The sequence below is a fragment of the Talpa europaea genome, assembly GCF_964194135.1.
Source record: "Talpa europaea genome assembly, chromosome: 4".
Taxonomy (NCBI): domain Eukaryota; kingdom Metazoa; phylum Chordata; class Mammalia; order Eulipotyphla; family Talpidae; genus Talpa; species Talpa europaea.
The window spans coordinates 41,846,496-41,864,296 of NC_140070.1; the positions used below are offsets into that span (position 1 = coordinate 41,846,496).

A 17,801-nucleotide genomic window follows, 5' to 3' on the forward strand; every position below is an offset into this window, starting at 1 on the left:
GACTTGGCCAAGTTTTCTTAAGCTGCCCTGGATCTAGTTTCTAGATCAAGAAGAAGATGCAGGCCTGCTAGCTGGCACAACCTGCAAGGCTGATGTTAGTGGAACTGCTATGAGGAAGCACTTTTCCTTTAAGGATGAGTCATAGCAATTGAAATAAAATAGAAAGCTCTCCAGGGATAGTGAACCCAAGTGCCCAGGGAACCCTCTTCACTAAAGGTAGGCATAAACAAGCAGATGATCTCAAACTCCTCTGGGGAATCCCCACCACGGACTCCTTCCCACCTCCTCAACATCTCCTTGTTCTAATGACTTTGCCAGCCACCTGAGGATCTTTAGCTACACTGTCTTGTCTGGCTGCCACACGACTGGAGAATCTGCAGCCAGACATGAGGCCCTTGGTCAGGCTTCAGTGTTCCTGTAATTACCTTGAAAGCGCCTGAAGATGGCCTGTGGTCTCCTCTCTCAAAAAGATATTGTGCAACCTCAGTCATGCATCATAGGAGGTAAGGACAGTGTGTAATCCTGAGAAGAAAGGCGTCTTGCATCTACCTATAAAATATCCTCCTGCAAATAATCCTCAAATACCCCCTTTGCGCTGTGGCCTTGCCCCACTGGAAGGATTACAGCTGTGTTTCTGAAGTGCCACGATGCTTACAGGTGATGTTTAGAAGTTCTCTCACCAGCACCTTTTCACAAAGACTTATTCATCTTGCAGCTATATACACCTTTTGGGCACGAAACCGGGGATAAAAGAGTTCAGGCTGAGGGAATTTGTGTAAAGGTAACGGGGGTGGAGGTGGGAGATAATACATTAATTTAGTGCTTTATTATAGAAGTAGGTTAGAAATAGAAGGAAGTTTACTTTATCCTTGACTTTGCTTCTTATGACACCAACAACGATTTTGGAATGCAGGGTTGCAGGCTGACTCTTACTCCTGCCCACCCCACTGCCAGCTTTCAATGGCAGTCTTCCAGAGCACTAGTCAACTAAAGGAAGTGGAGGGAGACTTTTAAAAAGATCCCATACATACCAACCACTGTATGGGCTTAGGATTGAAAAAATCTTGGTTTAAATATGACCTCTGCAAACACTGGCAAGTTGCACTTAATTCCTGTTATCTGCAGTAGTTATATTTTATTATGTAGCCACAAATATTGATTTAGTGAATCCTGAGCCATTGCTCCTAGAAGCGATATAAGGAAAGTTCTTGCAAGCCTCTTCCCCCTACTCTCTGCATGTCCAGGAATATCCACAAAACCAACACAAGTGCTGATGGTGTTATAAATACATGTCAGCAGTGGATTCACAAACAGAATCCACATAATTTTGGGAGAAGCTGCATTTCTTTCTAAGTCTGTCTCCTGCATATGGGGGTAGTGACAGTTGCTTCCTCATGGGCCACTGTGAGCCTGAAATGAAACAACACAGGTGTGTCTTTGGCTCAGGTCTAGCCTGGTGAGACTCACGGGGAAAGGTTGCCATGGTGATTGTTCCCCAAATCTAGCTGCAGCCATGTGGTATTGCAGCAATCCAGCAGCAATCCAGAGCTGGCTGGCAGGCTGGTGCACAATCCGGACAGGGCAGCTGCCCAGGGGCCTTGGAAGTAATTTCCAAGAATCCCCTTACTCAGGGCTACTAGAGGCTGCACCGCCCCCCCCCCCCCCCCCACATAGGGTGCAGATCTCCAGTGGAGCCCTTGACAGTTTGCACAAAGATGTAAATGAGGTGCAGAGTAAATCACAACTGGGCCGGATGCCTTTCAAAATTACAGAGCTGGTACTCTGGCAACACATGAGGCTTCCTCACCACTGGCACTGGAGAGCTTGTGCCTGTGCCTGGAGCATATTAATATCACTGGTGCCCCTGACGTCATTCTACAGTGCGCATCGTGGGGTGCGGGTGGTAGAGGAGGGGGAGGGAAGAGGATTCTTCATTGCCATCTTCCTCTGCTCCACCCCCATTTCATTTTCAGAGGGGTTCTGAGCTTGGGTTTTGGCTCAAGAGCTTCACACAATCCTCTGGCTCAGCTCAAATTTCAAACTTTTTGCTGAGCCTCATTTTCAACTGTGGAGCCCTTGCCTCATTCTTGGTTAAGAATCTAGGCTATGTCACGTTCTATTCAATAAAAAAGGTTCAGCCAGCTGAAAACAGGTCCCTAATTATGGAACTGGAGTTCTAGTTGAGGTATAAAACAGCTTTAAAGACTCACACGGAGCCAACAGTCCTCCCCACCCCCCAGATATCCCTGGAGTGGGGCTACAAGAGCAGCTTTCATGTGGCTGCACAGGTCTCGAGCCCAGAATGGAGGCTCCGGCATTAGCAGAAGCAGGTGCGAGCCTGCTTTTGTCAACGGGGACTTCTGTGCTGGCTCCTGCTTACCATGCGCAGATGAAATGAGCTCAGCGACATACAGGCGGTGCGGAGGGGGCCCTCCCTCCTGTGGATTCCGGGTGACTATTCAGTCTAGACTGGCTTGCTAACGAAGTGCAACAGCTGCACATGTGAAATGATGTTCCACTAACAGCCCCCCAACCCTCAGCCCATCTCCCAACTACCAGGCCAGGCGCATTTGCAAATTGGTATTAGTGTTCCCCAGACTCTGAATATTTGAAGCCATTCTTCAAATTTCCTTTTCACACAGTGAGAGACAGTCCTGGAGTTGTTAAGAAGTCTCCAGGAAAGTGAACTAGGAGACCCCTGGGGTTCCCTCCCTTAGAGGGTGGAATCTGTCTTCTAGTTTCCTTATGGTTTCTATTTCTAATGACATTAGGATCAAAGCTTGCTTTTAACATCCTTTGGCAAAGCTGAGTTTTCTGCTTTGTTCTAAGGAGAATGTAGCTAATTCAATATTATTATAGGTCCAAGCTGTATATCATAATCACTTACAGATATAACCAAAACCCTCTCCCCTGAGGTTCTGATCCACGAGCGGATCTTGCCCCAGGCAACCACTTAGTTATTGTAATAGAGACACATCACTTTCTGGATCAGAAGGATTAGGCATCTTTATAGATGTTTTTTGCTTCCCAAAATGGAAAGATCAGCTGTCTCTTAACACTGAATGAGCTGCTGGGACCCGCCCCCCGGAGACAAGGTGAGCATGACAGGTGCACTTGAACACAGAAAGGGTTCAGGATAGAAGTCAGGGATGACTCACAGATCACTCTCTCAAGTTCACTGGGGCTAGCAAAAGGAAAGAGCTTCCGGGCCTCCCTGGTGGTGCAGCAGGTTGAGCACTGTGCTATGAAGCTGTCCACAGCCTCTGCAGCGCAGGTGGGTTTGATTCCTGGCCGGCCAAGGAGATACCCACATGGCGCAGCAGACCTCTCCTGTCTCCCACTGCTCCCCTCACCAGTGTTTTCGGTCTGCTTGTTCTACTCCCCGCTCTGTCTCTGCGAATTCTCTCACCCTCCTGCGCCTCTGGCCTGTACTCCAGTTCTTGTATAAATAAATAAATTTTTTAAAAAAGGGGACTTTCAGGGAGTTCAAATTTAGGATGTTCTCGTTGGTTGGGACAGAACCCTAGTTGGCTGGGATAGAACCTGGATGATCCTGTTAAGCTCACGGGAGGGTCCACTCACTTTTCTCCCTGCTGACCACAGCACCATTCTGAGAGGAAGGGAGATGCCAGGATTTATCTTTTAATTGTGGCTGAAGGAGGGGCAGAAGAGGATGGCTTTATAAATGAAGTAGCTGCTGGGATTAGATATAAAGAGGCAAAGTTCAAGGAGTAGCACAGACTGATTCAGGAAGCTGTGTTTTCTCATCTTGTGCCTGCTGTCTAGGCCACAGGACCTAATCTTTTGGGGACTTGATTTCTGACAATAAGCTGGATCTTCTGAGCAGCCACCCCCTTCTAGTTTGTTCACAGGAAGGCAGCAAGTAATTACAGATAGCCCCTTGAACATAAAATCAGGGGTTCCCAATTAATATTTTATGGTGGTGTCCAAAGGAAAAATCTCAATGTAAAATTCACCATAATTTTCCTTGGCTAATAGTCACAATATTTAAAAAATATTGCTGGCAAGCAGGAAGCTACCCCATCAAGCCATTTTTTTGTTAGTTTACCTACTGTATTTCTTTTTCTAACTGGAAATAAAAAGATGTTTTGTGACAGGTGGGGGAAGAAAAGAGCTTAGGGACTCCCTTTTTGCTTCCCACAAAAGCCTGCCTTTCTAAAAAGGTCATAGGTCCACCAGATATTCAAAGAACACCAAAAAAAGATAAAAAAGGAGGGGTCACACGCAAGGACCAGAGCTGTCGGCAGATCCCAGAGTGGCCAGCTGGGTGCAGACAGCTGACAAGGCTGTCCAGAGCTGCACCCTTAGAGCTGTGGGGTGTCGCAGCAACAGCCCTGATCCAGCCTCAAAGAGTAAAAGAGGTTTGTGACCCTGGACCTGTTACTTGATTTATCTGAACTTAATTGTCCTTAACTGATAGGAGTGTAGCATAAGATTTGGAGACAAAAAAAAAAAAAAAAAAAAAAAACAGGTTTCAAATCCTATCAGCCACTAACTTAGCTGAGGGTAGATTACTTAAGCATTCTAAGCCTCAGATTCCCCATCTATTAAACTACTTTGTGAGGATTCAAGGTCATGCAGTTAATACGCCCAGAAGACTAATTTATACAGCGAATGTTCAACCATCACCTTATTGTTCAAGATGATGCCTAGGTTGAATTCTCCTGGCTCCAGCATTTGAAGAACACTATCTTAATTGTCCATCTCCCTTACTAGAGTATAAGCTGAATCCACAGGTGCTTTAGTTCTTCTCTATATAATCAGATCTGCGTAAAATACCCAGCATAGAGAAGGCACCTGGTAAAGACCACCTCTGTCTTTACTGAATGAATGAACTCTGTTGCATTAAAAGGCAACTACTTTGTTAATCTAACAAGATCACACATTCAGTCCTGAATCTTATATTAATAGTACATGAGATTCATTGCCTCGTGTCCTGGGTCAGCCAGAGTGTGAAATCAGGGGCATTAAGTTTTATGAGGAATCTTAGGAATCAACTCTTCCTGAAGTCTGGGGGGTGAAAGCACTTGCTCTTGCCACAGTGCTCAAAGTCAGGACCAGCCGGCTGACTGCAGAATGGAAGGAGGATGGTACCTACTTTCACAGCATAGGTGCTGCCGGGGTCCTCGGAGCAGGTGGCACAGTAATAAATGGCATCTCCTGAGTCACAGCAGGGCTTGTTACAGGTCAGCTTGAAGAGTGACCAGTTGTTCTCATTGAAGTGCAGCTCCTTTTTCTGGCCGCCCATGAAGAGGTCCTCACACTTGGTCACGAGGCGGAGCAGGGACTGGGCATAGAGCCCCCCCAGCTTCTTATAGGTGCCATCCTTGCTGCTGATGCTGCTCAGGAGGCTGTGGAGGTGCAGCTGGGTGCTGCTGGTGGAGGCCTGGCTGGACACACTTAGCTGAGAGGAGGAGGCCGAGGGGACCCCTTTGCACTGGATGCCGGGGCTCCCGCAGATGCTTTTGCTGCCCACTGGCCCCGGTGCTGGGACCCAGTGGCCATTGCCTTTGAAAGTTTTCTCCAGAGGTTCAGAAGAGAAGACATGGTGTTGGCGGTTCCCAGGGCCATACCTGGAGGAATAGCTTAAGTGGGAGTCCTCGTGGACACAGACATTGGTTTCCGAGTGGCTAGGGTTCAGCTTGGGACTTGCTGTTCTTGTCTTGGGGGAGCCTTGGGTCCAGAAGAAGCCATCTGGTGAGGAAGCAGCCCGGCTCACTATCTTTTTCTGCGGGAGAGGCGGGGGCTGCAGAGAGCTGCTGGGGGACACATCCTCAGTGGAGCCCGAGGGGAATGAAACAGGAGCGAAGAGCTTCTTTCCACTGTTGGTGGGCGAGTGAGTAGGCTCAGAGGATGGGCCTGGAAGAGAAACAGAAACAATCAGGCTAGAGGTCAATGCCATTGCTGCCAGGGTCCTGTGGGTGGTATTTTTTTGTTTGTTTGTTTGTTTTGGTCATAGCAATTTATTTCATTTTAATTTCTTTCTTTTATTTAATTTTATTTTTATATTCCCCATACAATTGTAACCCCCTTATTTTGACCCCAATCCCTCCTTTTCCTGCTCCCCCACCCCATAGTGTGTCTCTGGTTCATAGTTGTTATTGATTTTTGATTTTTTTTTTCTTACAGCTATTCTTTTTCCTGGTCCCTTATTTAGGTTTTCTAGATTCCTGCTATGAGTGACTTAATTTCTTTCTTGAAGAGACAATATATGCTCAATGAACAAAATTAAAAATGCAAAAAAGTAAACAGTAGAAATGAAGTCTTCCTCTTACCCTGTCCCTAAGCACCCTGTTCCTCCCATCAGAGCAAACCACTGCTGGTAATTTCTCACACATCCTTCTGGAATACATCAAATGACCCAAGTAAATGAACAAGCACATCTTTACACAAAGGCGCAGCAACAGCGGCCACTATTAAGAACATTGCTTTTCTGCATTTGACACTAGATCTTAGGGAAATTTTCACATCAAATGTAGAGATCTAATTCTTAACAGCCATTCCATAATATATCATCTCAGGCAACTTTCTTTAACCAATACTTTATTTAACCAATCTCCTCTGGGTGGTAGGAAATCCTAATCGCCACTAATGTCAGCAGGCTCTGAAACCCTAGAGTCCCCCCACTCCCACCCCCACCAACACTCCAGGAGGAAGCCTGGTCAGATGAAGGCTCAGGTGGCAGCTGAAGCACTTCCTCCACCTCCTCCCTCGAGCAGCAGAGGTGGAGATGGGAGGCAGAAGAGTACTCACTGGCCCCTAGGCTAATAAAGGGAAGAGCAGGCCCCCTATGGATGAGGCTTTCAAAGGTCAAGAAGCCTTAGCCACCAAGTAACCAGACTGGTGAGCAAGAGGGCTGGTGGGTGAGTAGAAACATGCCCATTTCCTGGCCTTTATGCTACCTTTGAGAGGTCTGATTCTCAACATGCAGGAGGAGGGGATGGGGAGCAGAATGTGATCAGAAATCCCTGCTCAGTGCTTTAATTAACACCTTCAATTATGGGGGCTTTGGTGGTTAGTGTGGTGTGGCAACATACACTCAAGAGGTGTGACCCTATACCCTAAATAACATACTGTGCTCTAAACCAATGTTACCAAATAATACATCAATAACATGAGATTAATAATTAAAAAAAATCAGCCCCTCCAGTGAGAGGGAAGTCTGAGTATGGTTGGTCTTAGGGCTCCTGGTTTAGCTGGCTGGGGAGGTTTCTGAAAATGAGCTTCTACACAAGCCTCTCTTTAAGCCTGGTGCTTATTTCCCAATCTTAACTGGTTCATCTCCCTGTATGTCTCTCCTTGATGCCACCACCATGTCCCTTTCTGTAGACCTGGACTCTGAACTGGGGGTGGACAGCAGAATGAAGCCATAACTACCTACTGACCTTACCCAATCCATTTTCTTCGTTTTAAAAATATCCAGAAATCATTGTGGTGAAGGCCCCTTCCAGCACTAATAGTCTATAATTTCAGCCACTCTCCCATGTTCAACCTCTCCTAATAGGTATTTTGTCTCAAAGCTGCCCCTGAAATAAAATACCTCTGGGCAGAGAGTTACGTTGCTTCAACATTCTCTATTTTTAGTTGACACAATTGCCACTGGTAAACTTTCCAATCTGTATGGATAGCAGGAATCTTAAAAAAAAAATCTGGGGGCCTCCCAGGTGGCACAGGAGTCAAGCACAGCACTATGAAGCTATCCACAACCTCTGCAGCACTAATTCTATCCATGGTCGGCAAGGGAGCTATCCACATGGCGCAGCAGACCTCTCCTGTCTCCTGTCTCACCCGCTGCTCTCCTCAGCAGTGTATTTCAGGCAGTCTACCTGTTCTGTTCCCCACTCTGGTGAATCTTCTCACTGTCCGCACCTCTGGCCTATACCCCAGTTCTTGTATGCATAGAGAAATAAATCTTAAAAAAAAAAATCTGGAATACTTTGTATTCCCCAGACTCCCAAAGAGAGTCAAGGGGTTCTGCTTTAGATTCCAATGTCAAGTCCAGCATGAAGAATAACTCGTGTGCTCACGCAGTTGCAAAGGATTTTCTCCTTTATCCTGTGTCTGTTCTCTTGCTTTCCTGTGGGAACTGTGTTAGTCAGTGGCTTTGATCAGACCTACATCCCATAAAGGCTGGGGTAAATCTGGCAAGGAGCACTAGGTATTAAGAGGAAGCTGGCTTCAAGGTGCAGTGTGTGGGCTTTAATTGTGAGATTCCATCTGCCCCACAATCACTGAATCACACTCTCACGAATCAGAGAATGAGAGAATGTTCCTGACCACACACTCCCCCCCCCCCGCCCACCCCAAGTCATAAAGGGCTCATTCACTGATGAGGACTCACTTGAAATGTGGACTTCACCTTCTTAACTGGGCATTATAGATGCATAGTATGACTTTTGTATTTAGGGGGAAAATCTGCCTCGTTTTAGCACAGGCCACCATCTTTGACTGCAGATGCACTTCTGAACTCTGGGTCCTTTTTAAGCTGTTCTTCGGATATGGGACCATAAATGGTGAGAAGACCATCATTTCCTCCTGTAGCCCCCAGGGCATCTCAGGGCCACATGACATGTTTATATTCATGAGGCCACTCAAAAGGGATGCCAACATGTGGTCCTCCTGATGAAACCAATTCTCCACAGGACAAGCAGTAGCTTCTAGTCTTCAAGGGCAGCAGGGGGCATCCCTAAAGACCCAATGGAACTCTTACTTGGGGGAGCCACTTCCTCAGACACATGGCTGTAGCAAGACAGCGGTAGAGTCTTACTATTTGCAGCAGCTGCCACATCCCGCATTTAGAAAAGCCAGAAAGAGGAAACAATTATACCTTGACACGAAAATAGTTTCAAAATCCACAGGCAGGCAAACAACTAGTTCAGAAAAAAATGTGCCTAAAAATTCTGACAACTTTGGCCAGCAGTCCATATTTTCACGACCTGATGCAATGGCTCACGAGGAGAATTCAAATATATCCTGGTTCAATGCTGGTCACCCTGTCTCCAAATTCTAGCTTACAGTTAACGGCATAAAAGGGGTGAAAGTGGAAAATACTTTCCTGGGAACTTTGTCTCTATCATAGTTACCTCTTTGGTAGGTTTTTAAATGATTCTGCATATTCACTGGGCCAGAGAGCTCTTAATTCCAGCCCTTCCTTTTGATTTCCAATTCTGCACAGAAAGCCAGTAGCTGACTACAGATATCACCTCTGCATCCTTCTTGCAGGTGCTTCAAAGAGGAGAAAGAGTTTCTAGTGTGAAACGACACACTATGTTGCACAAGGTAGGCTCTCAGAAAGATGGAAGGGAAGGTATACTAGTTGGTATCCATTAGTCATTCTATATATAACTACTTGGTGTCATATTTAGAAAGTAGAAAAATCAGAATTTTAGCAATCAGGGAAAACAGCTTAACCTTCATGCAGAAATGCAGGCGAAAAGTTCAAACGTAGTACAGTGAGGTTTTCCTTATTATAGATCCCTCTTCTTTTGCTGGGTTTTAATAGGTACCTTCATTGTTCTCTATGGCCAAAATGAGAGCTGAGCTTATGGAGGAAGTGGTCAGTCCAGTCTGGAGTCTGATGAATGAGTGTCCTTTTGCTTCCTGGATGCCCTGCTCTCCCTTCTGACAGCAGCTGGGCTCCAGTAAATATGGAAGCAAAGGGCTGAGTCCCAGTTGAGAGTCTGCAAACTCCAACTTCAACTTTGGTGTTTGCCTATTCTCCAACTTTGGGTAAGACAAAGCAAACCTGAAGTCTCTGTTTTTTGGACTATTCTATGGATCATTTTTTAAAATTAGTACAGTAGGTTATATAGCTGGAGATCGCTGAATAAATTTATCCACTCGCTCAGTTAGTGTTTCATGAGCATTATTAAATGCAAGGCAAGGGAAGCAAAGCTGGAGATGGTTTGTGCATTCCTGCCCTTCCTGTCAAAGGTGAGAAAACTAAAACCACCTGTGCAGGCACTCTGTCAATATCATATGAGAAGTGGCAATCTTACTGGCTTCTGCCAGCTCCCTCTCCCTCTTCTCCAGAAGTGGTGAAGGCTGGGGGTGGAGGGGATATTCTAGCCTCACCTGTAACTTTTTCCTCCAAAGGAAAATTGTGCAACCTCTTGTTTGGTTTCTAGTCAGAAGAGGCTCAACTCTGAATGTTAAAAAAAAAAAAAAAAGAAGAAGAACAAAGCATTCCTTCAAAAGGAACATTTATTTTTCAAGAAGGTAAATGTGTTCTGAAAATGGAAGCATGTTATTAGCATTTTACAACTGGATGGAAAATGTGGCATTTGAGCAGAGTCTCTCTGGACCGCTTCATCATCCCGGGAAACAATCATCAAGATGTGAGTGTAATTTACATGCAAATTAAAAAAGGAAAAAAAACCAGCAGCAGCACTGTTTTGGTTTGGAATATAGGGTCATGGAAAATATCCCAAGCCCACAGCCCATGTGTGGTTCTGGAATCCTGATCTTTCCATCTTCTCTTATAACACAATCATGAAGGGTTTTCTTAATTTACTAAATTAATAGCAAAACTAAAATTCAGTTCAAAGTACTTCCACATGTTGTTGATGAAAAGTATGAGTTGTCATTTTTAGAGGATAATTTGGTAACATCTATTAAAAATGTGTAACATTTTGACCTATGAACTCCACTTCTTCTAAGAATTTATCTTACAGACATGTTTACCAAAGATTTTAATGTATGTCTCCTAATGAAAATAACCTCACCATACAGAGACAAGAGGCGGGCTTAACCAATCCATACTATGAAAAAAAAAGACAGCATTAAAAAAAATTGAGGTCTCCCAGAGGTTCTGATTTGAAGGACTTTAAGATATATTAAGTATAAAAAGGTATAAAATTGCATTTTATGATATTTAAAATACGGGGAAATATTTCTGGGATGACTTGGAGAAAATTTAGAAGTGGCAGTGTAAACTGGGATGTGGTGTCCAAAGACCGGGTTTTTATCACAAGCAGATAGCAACTTTATTGAAGTAATATTTTAAAAATTCAGTTTAAAGGGAATAGTTTAAAAGGAAGCATCACTTTCGTGATATTGTAAGGGCTGAGGCCATAGACAATCCTAAAAATAACTCTTTCCTTTGAGATCGCCTCCTCATGCTTCAATAATGTGCTCCCCAACCAGAGCCCATACAGTCTGTCTCTCCCACACTAAGCTGGTTGGAGGGTGGAAAGGAGCATAATGGGTCCAAATGTCATTTAGAATGAACCCATCAATTCAGGATCCAGTGCTCTAACAAGCCTGTGTAATAGGTCAGGCTGTCACTCTTCTGACTGATGCCTCATTTTTGTGGACTTACTGCCTCTGTCTCTCCCCCTGGCAAATCTTTTCTCCCTTCCAGGCCAGGTTACTGGCTGGATTTCTCCCCAAGGCAATTATTGTGTGTGATACATTAGTTACTTTACTCCTTGATCTTCCTCATTGTTTGTCTCAACCCAGTAGACAATGGATTTGCTCCATGAAGAAGGGACTGATGTATCTTCAACATCTAGAATTCTATCCAGCACATAGTTTGCACTCAACAAATATCTATCAAATTAACAACTGAATTCATGTATGTGTTATAAAAATCAGCTTGGCATTATTATTGAGAAAATCAAGGTGATTGTGAAGATATTTAACTTTCTGTATCTCTGGTTTGCTAGCTATAAAAATAAGAATACCAGGGCCTCCCCAGTGGCGCAGCGGTTGAGCGCTGGGTTGCGAAGCTGCCCGCAGCCTCTGCAGCGCCGGTTTGATCCCCGGCCGCCGGGCGAGGATCCCACATGGTGTGCAAACCTCTCCTGTCTCGCCTGCTGCTCCCCTCAGCAGTATACTTCGTCAGTCTGCCTGTTCTGCTTCCCGCTCTGCCTCTGGTGAATCCTCTCACCCTCCTGCGCTTCTGACTGTACCAAGTGCTTGTATAAATAAAATAAAAAAATAAATAAATCTTATAAAAAAATAAGAATACCAGCATCACCCTGGTACATATATTCATGTGCGATTATATCTATATTCACAGTATAGTTAGATCTCTGGTCTGCAGCATATTTCAGTTCAAATAAGCATCTCTAATTTTCTGTAATATGGGAACCTGGCATCCACGGAATTTTAATGCTACTCTAAATTAAAAAGGAAAATGATCTTAATGCTACATTAGGTTGCATATTAAAAGTAACCATTTAAAGCACCAGAGTCTGCATGACCATTTTTGAGGATCATTTAGCCGATCATGTCCCTTCCCATCCATCCATCCATCCATCCATCCATCCATCCATCCATCCATCCATCCACCCACCCACTACAGATACCCATTCCTTTGGCAGCATCCATGGGTCTGTCCTGACACAGCAGTCTGTCCCTTCCAAACTAAGCATAAACCAAACAACTGCTTAGACAGATTCTTCCTTCCACTCAGCTGACACTGTTCAATTGAATGGCCCACATGGGCAAATGGGATGACAGATGTACTTAGAGGAGCATGAAAGTGATATAAACATAATGAGGAGAAACAAATACTGATACAAATACGGTATTTGGTAAACATAACCTTTAGACAAACTCCTTTTTAAGACACAACAGAGTTACAGATTTCAAGTATGTTTTTCTTATAAAGGTTAAACCTATTTGTCATAAAATCTAAATAACAAAATTAACCATTAACTCTGAAGAGCTTCCAAAAAGCTTATATAACCTATTGTGATATGCACTTAATGACTGCCCTCACACCACTCAGGCCTGCCTGCACTGTGGATGCAGAGGGTCAGCAAAATGCACCCTTTTCCTCAGTGAGCGCTGACAAAATAAATGTATAGTTAATGGTGTCTTGAGTGCATATATAATGTTAGGAAGGTGGACAACTATGGCTTCAAAGAACTTCACCTTCAACTAATTCTACCTTCCTCTTCTGATCCACTTTCTCAGTTTCAGTACTAGATGCCAAATAGTAACAAGAGGTGTGATATCAGGGTAACTATGTCAGTTCTGAGGTAAAAGTGAGTAAGGGCTTAAGGAAATGAAAGGTAATTACTCAGATCTAAAGCAAAACTACTTTGGCTAATGATGAGAAGCTGAAGGAAGGGTTCTTTATACTTCAGGGTTCTGGATATTCTCCAGATTAGTGCTTAAGCGATACTAAATAGTAATACTAAAAGAGAGAGAGCGAGCTGGTTAGCCTTTGGTTTATTGCCAGTTTCAAAGCCTATTTCTGAGTGCAGAGCCAAACACAGGAGCAGCAGGTAGAAGTCATTCTCCCTAAAGAGTTAGAGCCTGATAACAAGGCAAATGTTCCTTGTTGATTGATCTAAGAATTCAGATTCTGAAGTGAATTTCCATGGGATAACTGGCTGATGAAAATGGAATAACCATCGATAAGTAATCATTACATATGAATTGGAGAATGTCTGAGTTAGCTGTCTCCATTAATACCATAACCCCCCAGTGTCTCCCTATTTCCCACCTCCACAGATTTTGAGAATCTCTCCAGTCCAGCCTCCTGCTTCCAAACTAATCTTGCATCCCTTTCTCCCTCATCTACTGCCACTGAAGTGGGTCAGACAGGGCCTCGCTTTTTCCCAGTGTGCACTGGTAAACTTGTGCCTCTACACCCTCTTTATTGTTTCCTTAACCTACAAAGCCCCCCTCTCCCTTCCCTTTAGACACAAGTTCAAATTCCATCTTCTCCAAAAGCTCCCCATCAGCTCTCATTGCTTTCTCTATCTTTTGAAAGCCTTTATAAGCATGCATGTTCTGGGCCTGCTTTCCTAGTTTATTTCATCCATCCCAATCTCTTAATCTTATTTTCCTAGCTAGATCTAAGGAGCCCTCAGAACAATCATCACGACTCCAAGTTCTGAGCAGCAAAACATGGAGGCAATGAAGGCCTGTTTCCATTGACACCAGTGGGCCAGTGGCTGATAGAGTTCTGCCCTCTCAGAACTGGCCCCAATCCAGGCTGACTAGCACAGGGCCTAGTGATTTGCATGCCTAGCAGAGACATTTATGAAGTAATCTGCCTTGTGGCATTTTGTACAATGGATGAGAAAAGGAAAAAGATAGAAACTCAGGAAAATCTTCAGAAAAAGAAAACTCCTCTTTGCCACAACCCACCCAGATCAAGGCTAAGAGACAGAGATTTCCTGTTTTTAAGTCATAGATATCACAATTTCCCATTAGACTTGACCACAGATTGCCTTATGACATCTGCTTTTGTCTTAGCGGTAGTCATCTTTTAGACAGAAAATTGTTGATGACCGTGAATTTTCAGTGGAACCCTCTACTCCAAAATTGCCTACTATGGAGAAATACTTCTGCAGGAGTGAGAAAGAAAGTCAAGCTAGCACATGTCGAAAGCCACATGTTTAAGCAAGTCTAAGAAAAGCAGGAGAGGACACATGCACAACGAACGTTGAAAGAATAAGAGATTTTAATGCTATTCATCATAATAACAGATAAACGAGAGTTCCTTTTAAGGCATACACCTCATTGGGACATACTCAGACATCATGTCTTAGAACTTAATCCAGAAAGTGGAAAAGATGGTAGCTGATGAGCCTCCATGCTTTCACCAATAAACATTTATGTAAACACCTGCTGTCCAAGTGCTTTTATGCATGTGTGCCTAGGAGCAAGGTGTGTGTGTGCATAGGAGAGAGAGGGCAGACAGACCAGGGTGTGTGTGTATGTGTGTGTATGTGTGTAAATGTGTGAAAACTTGTGGTTTGGCATGTACTCACCCCCTGAGAACCAAACCTGAGGACAGACATGGAACGCAGACATATACACAGATGTGTCATTACCCAAGGCATCAAGAGTCTTTCCATGTGCATTCAACTTCCGCCTCCTCCCACCTTGTTGCCATTGGATGCATGTGTAACAGGAGGGGGCAAGAAGGGATGAGGCACCTTGTCATGCATTCAATAGGGAATTAACTTCAACTGCTCCTACATATGTCTACTTCCTGTGTAAAGCATAGCCATGACGGGAGAGCCAGCTCAGCCCTTCCAACTCCTGGCAATTAACCCAGGTCGGCCTTGCAGGCCTGAGAGAACCCATGCTGCCCCCATCAGTCAAGTCTATTACCTCCATCGCTGCAGGTCCTGGAGTCTGAGGCCAGGCTGTCTGTGGAGCCTGTGGTGAAGCTGACGTGAATGCCCCTGAAGGAAGGGCTGAGGCTCTCTGTGGAGCCCTGGCTCACTTTTTCCAGATCAGAGCTGCTCTTGTTCATCTTTAAAAGGTTCCTAGAAAATGTAGGGACAAACAAAAGTAATTAATTTGGTTTCTATTCAAAAACCAGATCTATGGATCAAGAACTCACTTTGCTTCTGAAGCCTGACCAACGCCAGCAGGTTCTGAAAAAAACAGGAAGCAAAAACAGGGTTCTTCTGAGACCTTAGGCACAGGAATGGTAGGAGATTTCTTGAGTGTGGCTAGGAGAAGAGAATCTGTTAAATTATATTTACACAAGTGCCAAAATCATGATTTGGGAGGAACGCCTTCCTATTCTGACCCCATCTGCCAAGAACATTTATGCCATTTATTATATCTCGTGTAAGAATTCTACAAAGAACACTTGAGCATTCTCATACAAGCAGATGTATGGAGAAACATATAGAGATGGGTTGGCTTTTGCAAAATCACAGACAAATGAATTGCAAATAGGACTAATGTGGCATTTTTTTCTTTATTATGTTTTTGGGGATGTATTCATTTGACACAGCTTAAAGGGTTTAAGTTGTTCCTTGGAATTAAGGAAAATGTTATTTCAATTTTAACTCGACTTCTAGTGCTGTGTTTAGATAGAATGATGTTAACATAACCCTTATTCTAGAACAAGGGAATCTTTCCTTAGCCTTTCTATGAAGTCTTTTGCATCCCCAACGTATTAGGGGCAGGAATACCAAGTTCAAGAAAAAAGAATTTGTCCTGTAGAAAAGAGTTGCATTATTAGGTGGAGTGTTTAGCTTATTGATTTTTCTTTCCCTCATGCCAAGGACCACATGAATATTCACTCTGACCTGACATTTTCACCACTAAGCGAGAAAGACCACAATCAATCCAGCTCCCTCCCTGCTGGTGGTAACCCAGATTTGTCTGAACTGATATTTCCTGATGACATTCCTGTTCCCACTAGAGCAGATCTATATCTCAATACCTGCTGTAGGAAATATACAATGCAGTATTGATCTGGCATCACAGCTGCCTTATTTAATGCACATGACCTTACAGTTAAGAGTGTATTGATTGTTCTTTGTGTACAACATTGCCAGACCCTGTATTGGTTCTCTCAGTCTCTGGAATCCCTTATTTATTAACAAAAAAAAGTTTAGAGTATGTTCATTTGCTACCTTTAAGCATGTCTCTCTTTCCCACCCCCTCTCCCACCCCTTAGATCAACATTAAAAAACTTTTTAAAGTAGTCAAATGCAAATGTGACAGTGATGGCAATGTTACAACAAATAGTAGTTGTTTTATTTCATTGTCACTGTAGAGATCTTGGAAACCTTAAATCTTTAGGAAGGGTTATAGCAGTCGATTATTGTTATTTTACCCTCTGGCAAAATAAAATCATAGGAGGCTTCATAAATGTTTTTATCCTTATCGGATCCATCAATAATGGCTTTCTCAGATGAAGTCAGGAGATGAAGATGTAAATAAAGGAAAACTCCTCTCTCTAGGTGAAAAGTCATCTACATCTATGACAATCCAACTACTCTGACCCCTCCAAAGTCATCTCTAGCCTCTGGGTCTTCAGCCTCTGGAAATCGCCAGGGAGAAATTCCAGCACTACAAGTGCTGAACTGGCACAGCCTGCTCCTCACTCCACAAACGGGAAAAACATTTCATGAAATTTAAGTAGATAAAGCTAAAAAATCTATAAATGTGTATATGAGTACACACACACACAATTATTTAGAGAAATTAGAAAAATAAAACACAACAAAGCACTGAAAGAAAGAAGAGGCAGAGAAGGAACACAGCAGCAGAGCGGACAAGGACTGCCTCAACACCAGGTGCAAGCATGCTGCAGGTTTTGGCAGGTGCTCTTTATCCTCAGGTTATGGAAGTTTGTTTCTATTTGAAGATTTCTAAGTGCTTTCTATTTTTTTAAAAAGATTTATTTATTTATGCATACAAGAACTGGGGTACAGGCCAGAGGTGTGAGGGGTTATGAGTATTCCCCAGAGACAGAGTGAGGAGCAGAACAGGCAGGCTGACCGAAATACACTGCTGAGGGGAGCAGCAGGTGAGACAGAGGAGGTCTGCTGTGCCATGTGGGTAGCTCCCTGGCTGGGGATCCAACTCATGCTGCAGTTGCTGCAGATAGCTTCATAGTTGTGTCTCAACCCCTTGCTTCACTAGGGAGGCTCTTAAGTGTTTTCTATTTTTTAATTACTTCTAGTTATTGGCTTTGATCTAATGCTTTTTCTACATCTATTAAAAAATCATTTTCCTGCTTCATTCTGTTAATGGGATGAGTTACAATAATAACTTTTCTTAAGTCACCCACATGCTTGCAAACTTTGCAACAACTTATTTTCATACACATTACTGGATTCAGGTTTACTAAGATTTAACTTGGGATTTTTACATTTACATTCAAATGTAAGGTCATCAATTTTTTTTTCTTCTACTGTCCTTGTCCAGTTTTGGTACAAAGGTTAAATTAAAATCATAAAATGAAATGGGTAACTTTTCACCTTTTCCACTATCTTATGCTATTTGCGTAAGATGGGATTATTTGTTCCCTCAAATGTTGCTAAAACTTGCCTGCAAATTCA

At 43.6% G+C, this 17,801-nt stretch overlaps 1 protein-coding gene across 1 annotated transcript in view; it reads right to left on the reverse strand.

The window, feature by feature from the left end:
- The window catches only part of PRAG1 (PEAK1 related, kinase-activating pseudokinase 1), a gene marked incomplete at both ends in the record, with an annotated part of 44,903 nt that overhangs the window by 2,073 nt on the left and 25,029 nt on the right, over nucleotides 1-17,801 (reverse strand). The window contains 2 exons of the mRNA XM_084232024.1: nucleotides 5,120-5,880; nucleotides 15,103-15,260. Coding sequence (XP_084088150.1) covers nucleotides 5,120-5,880; nucleotides 15,103-15,260 — 919 coding nt within the window. The remainder of the gene's footprint in view (nucleotides 1-5,119; nucleotides 5,881-15,102; nucleotides 15,261-17,801) is intronic.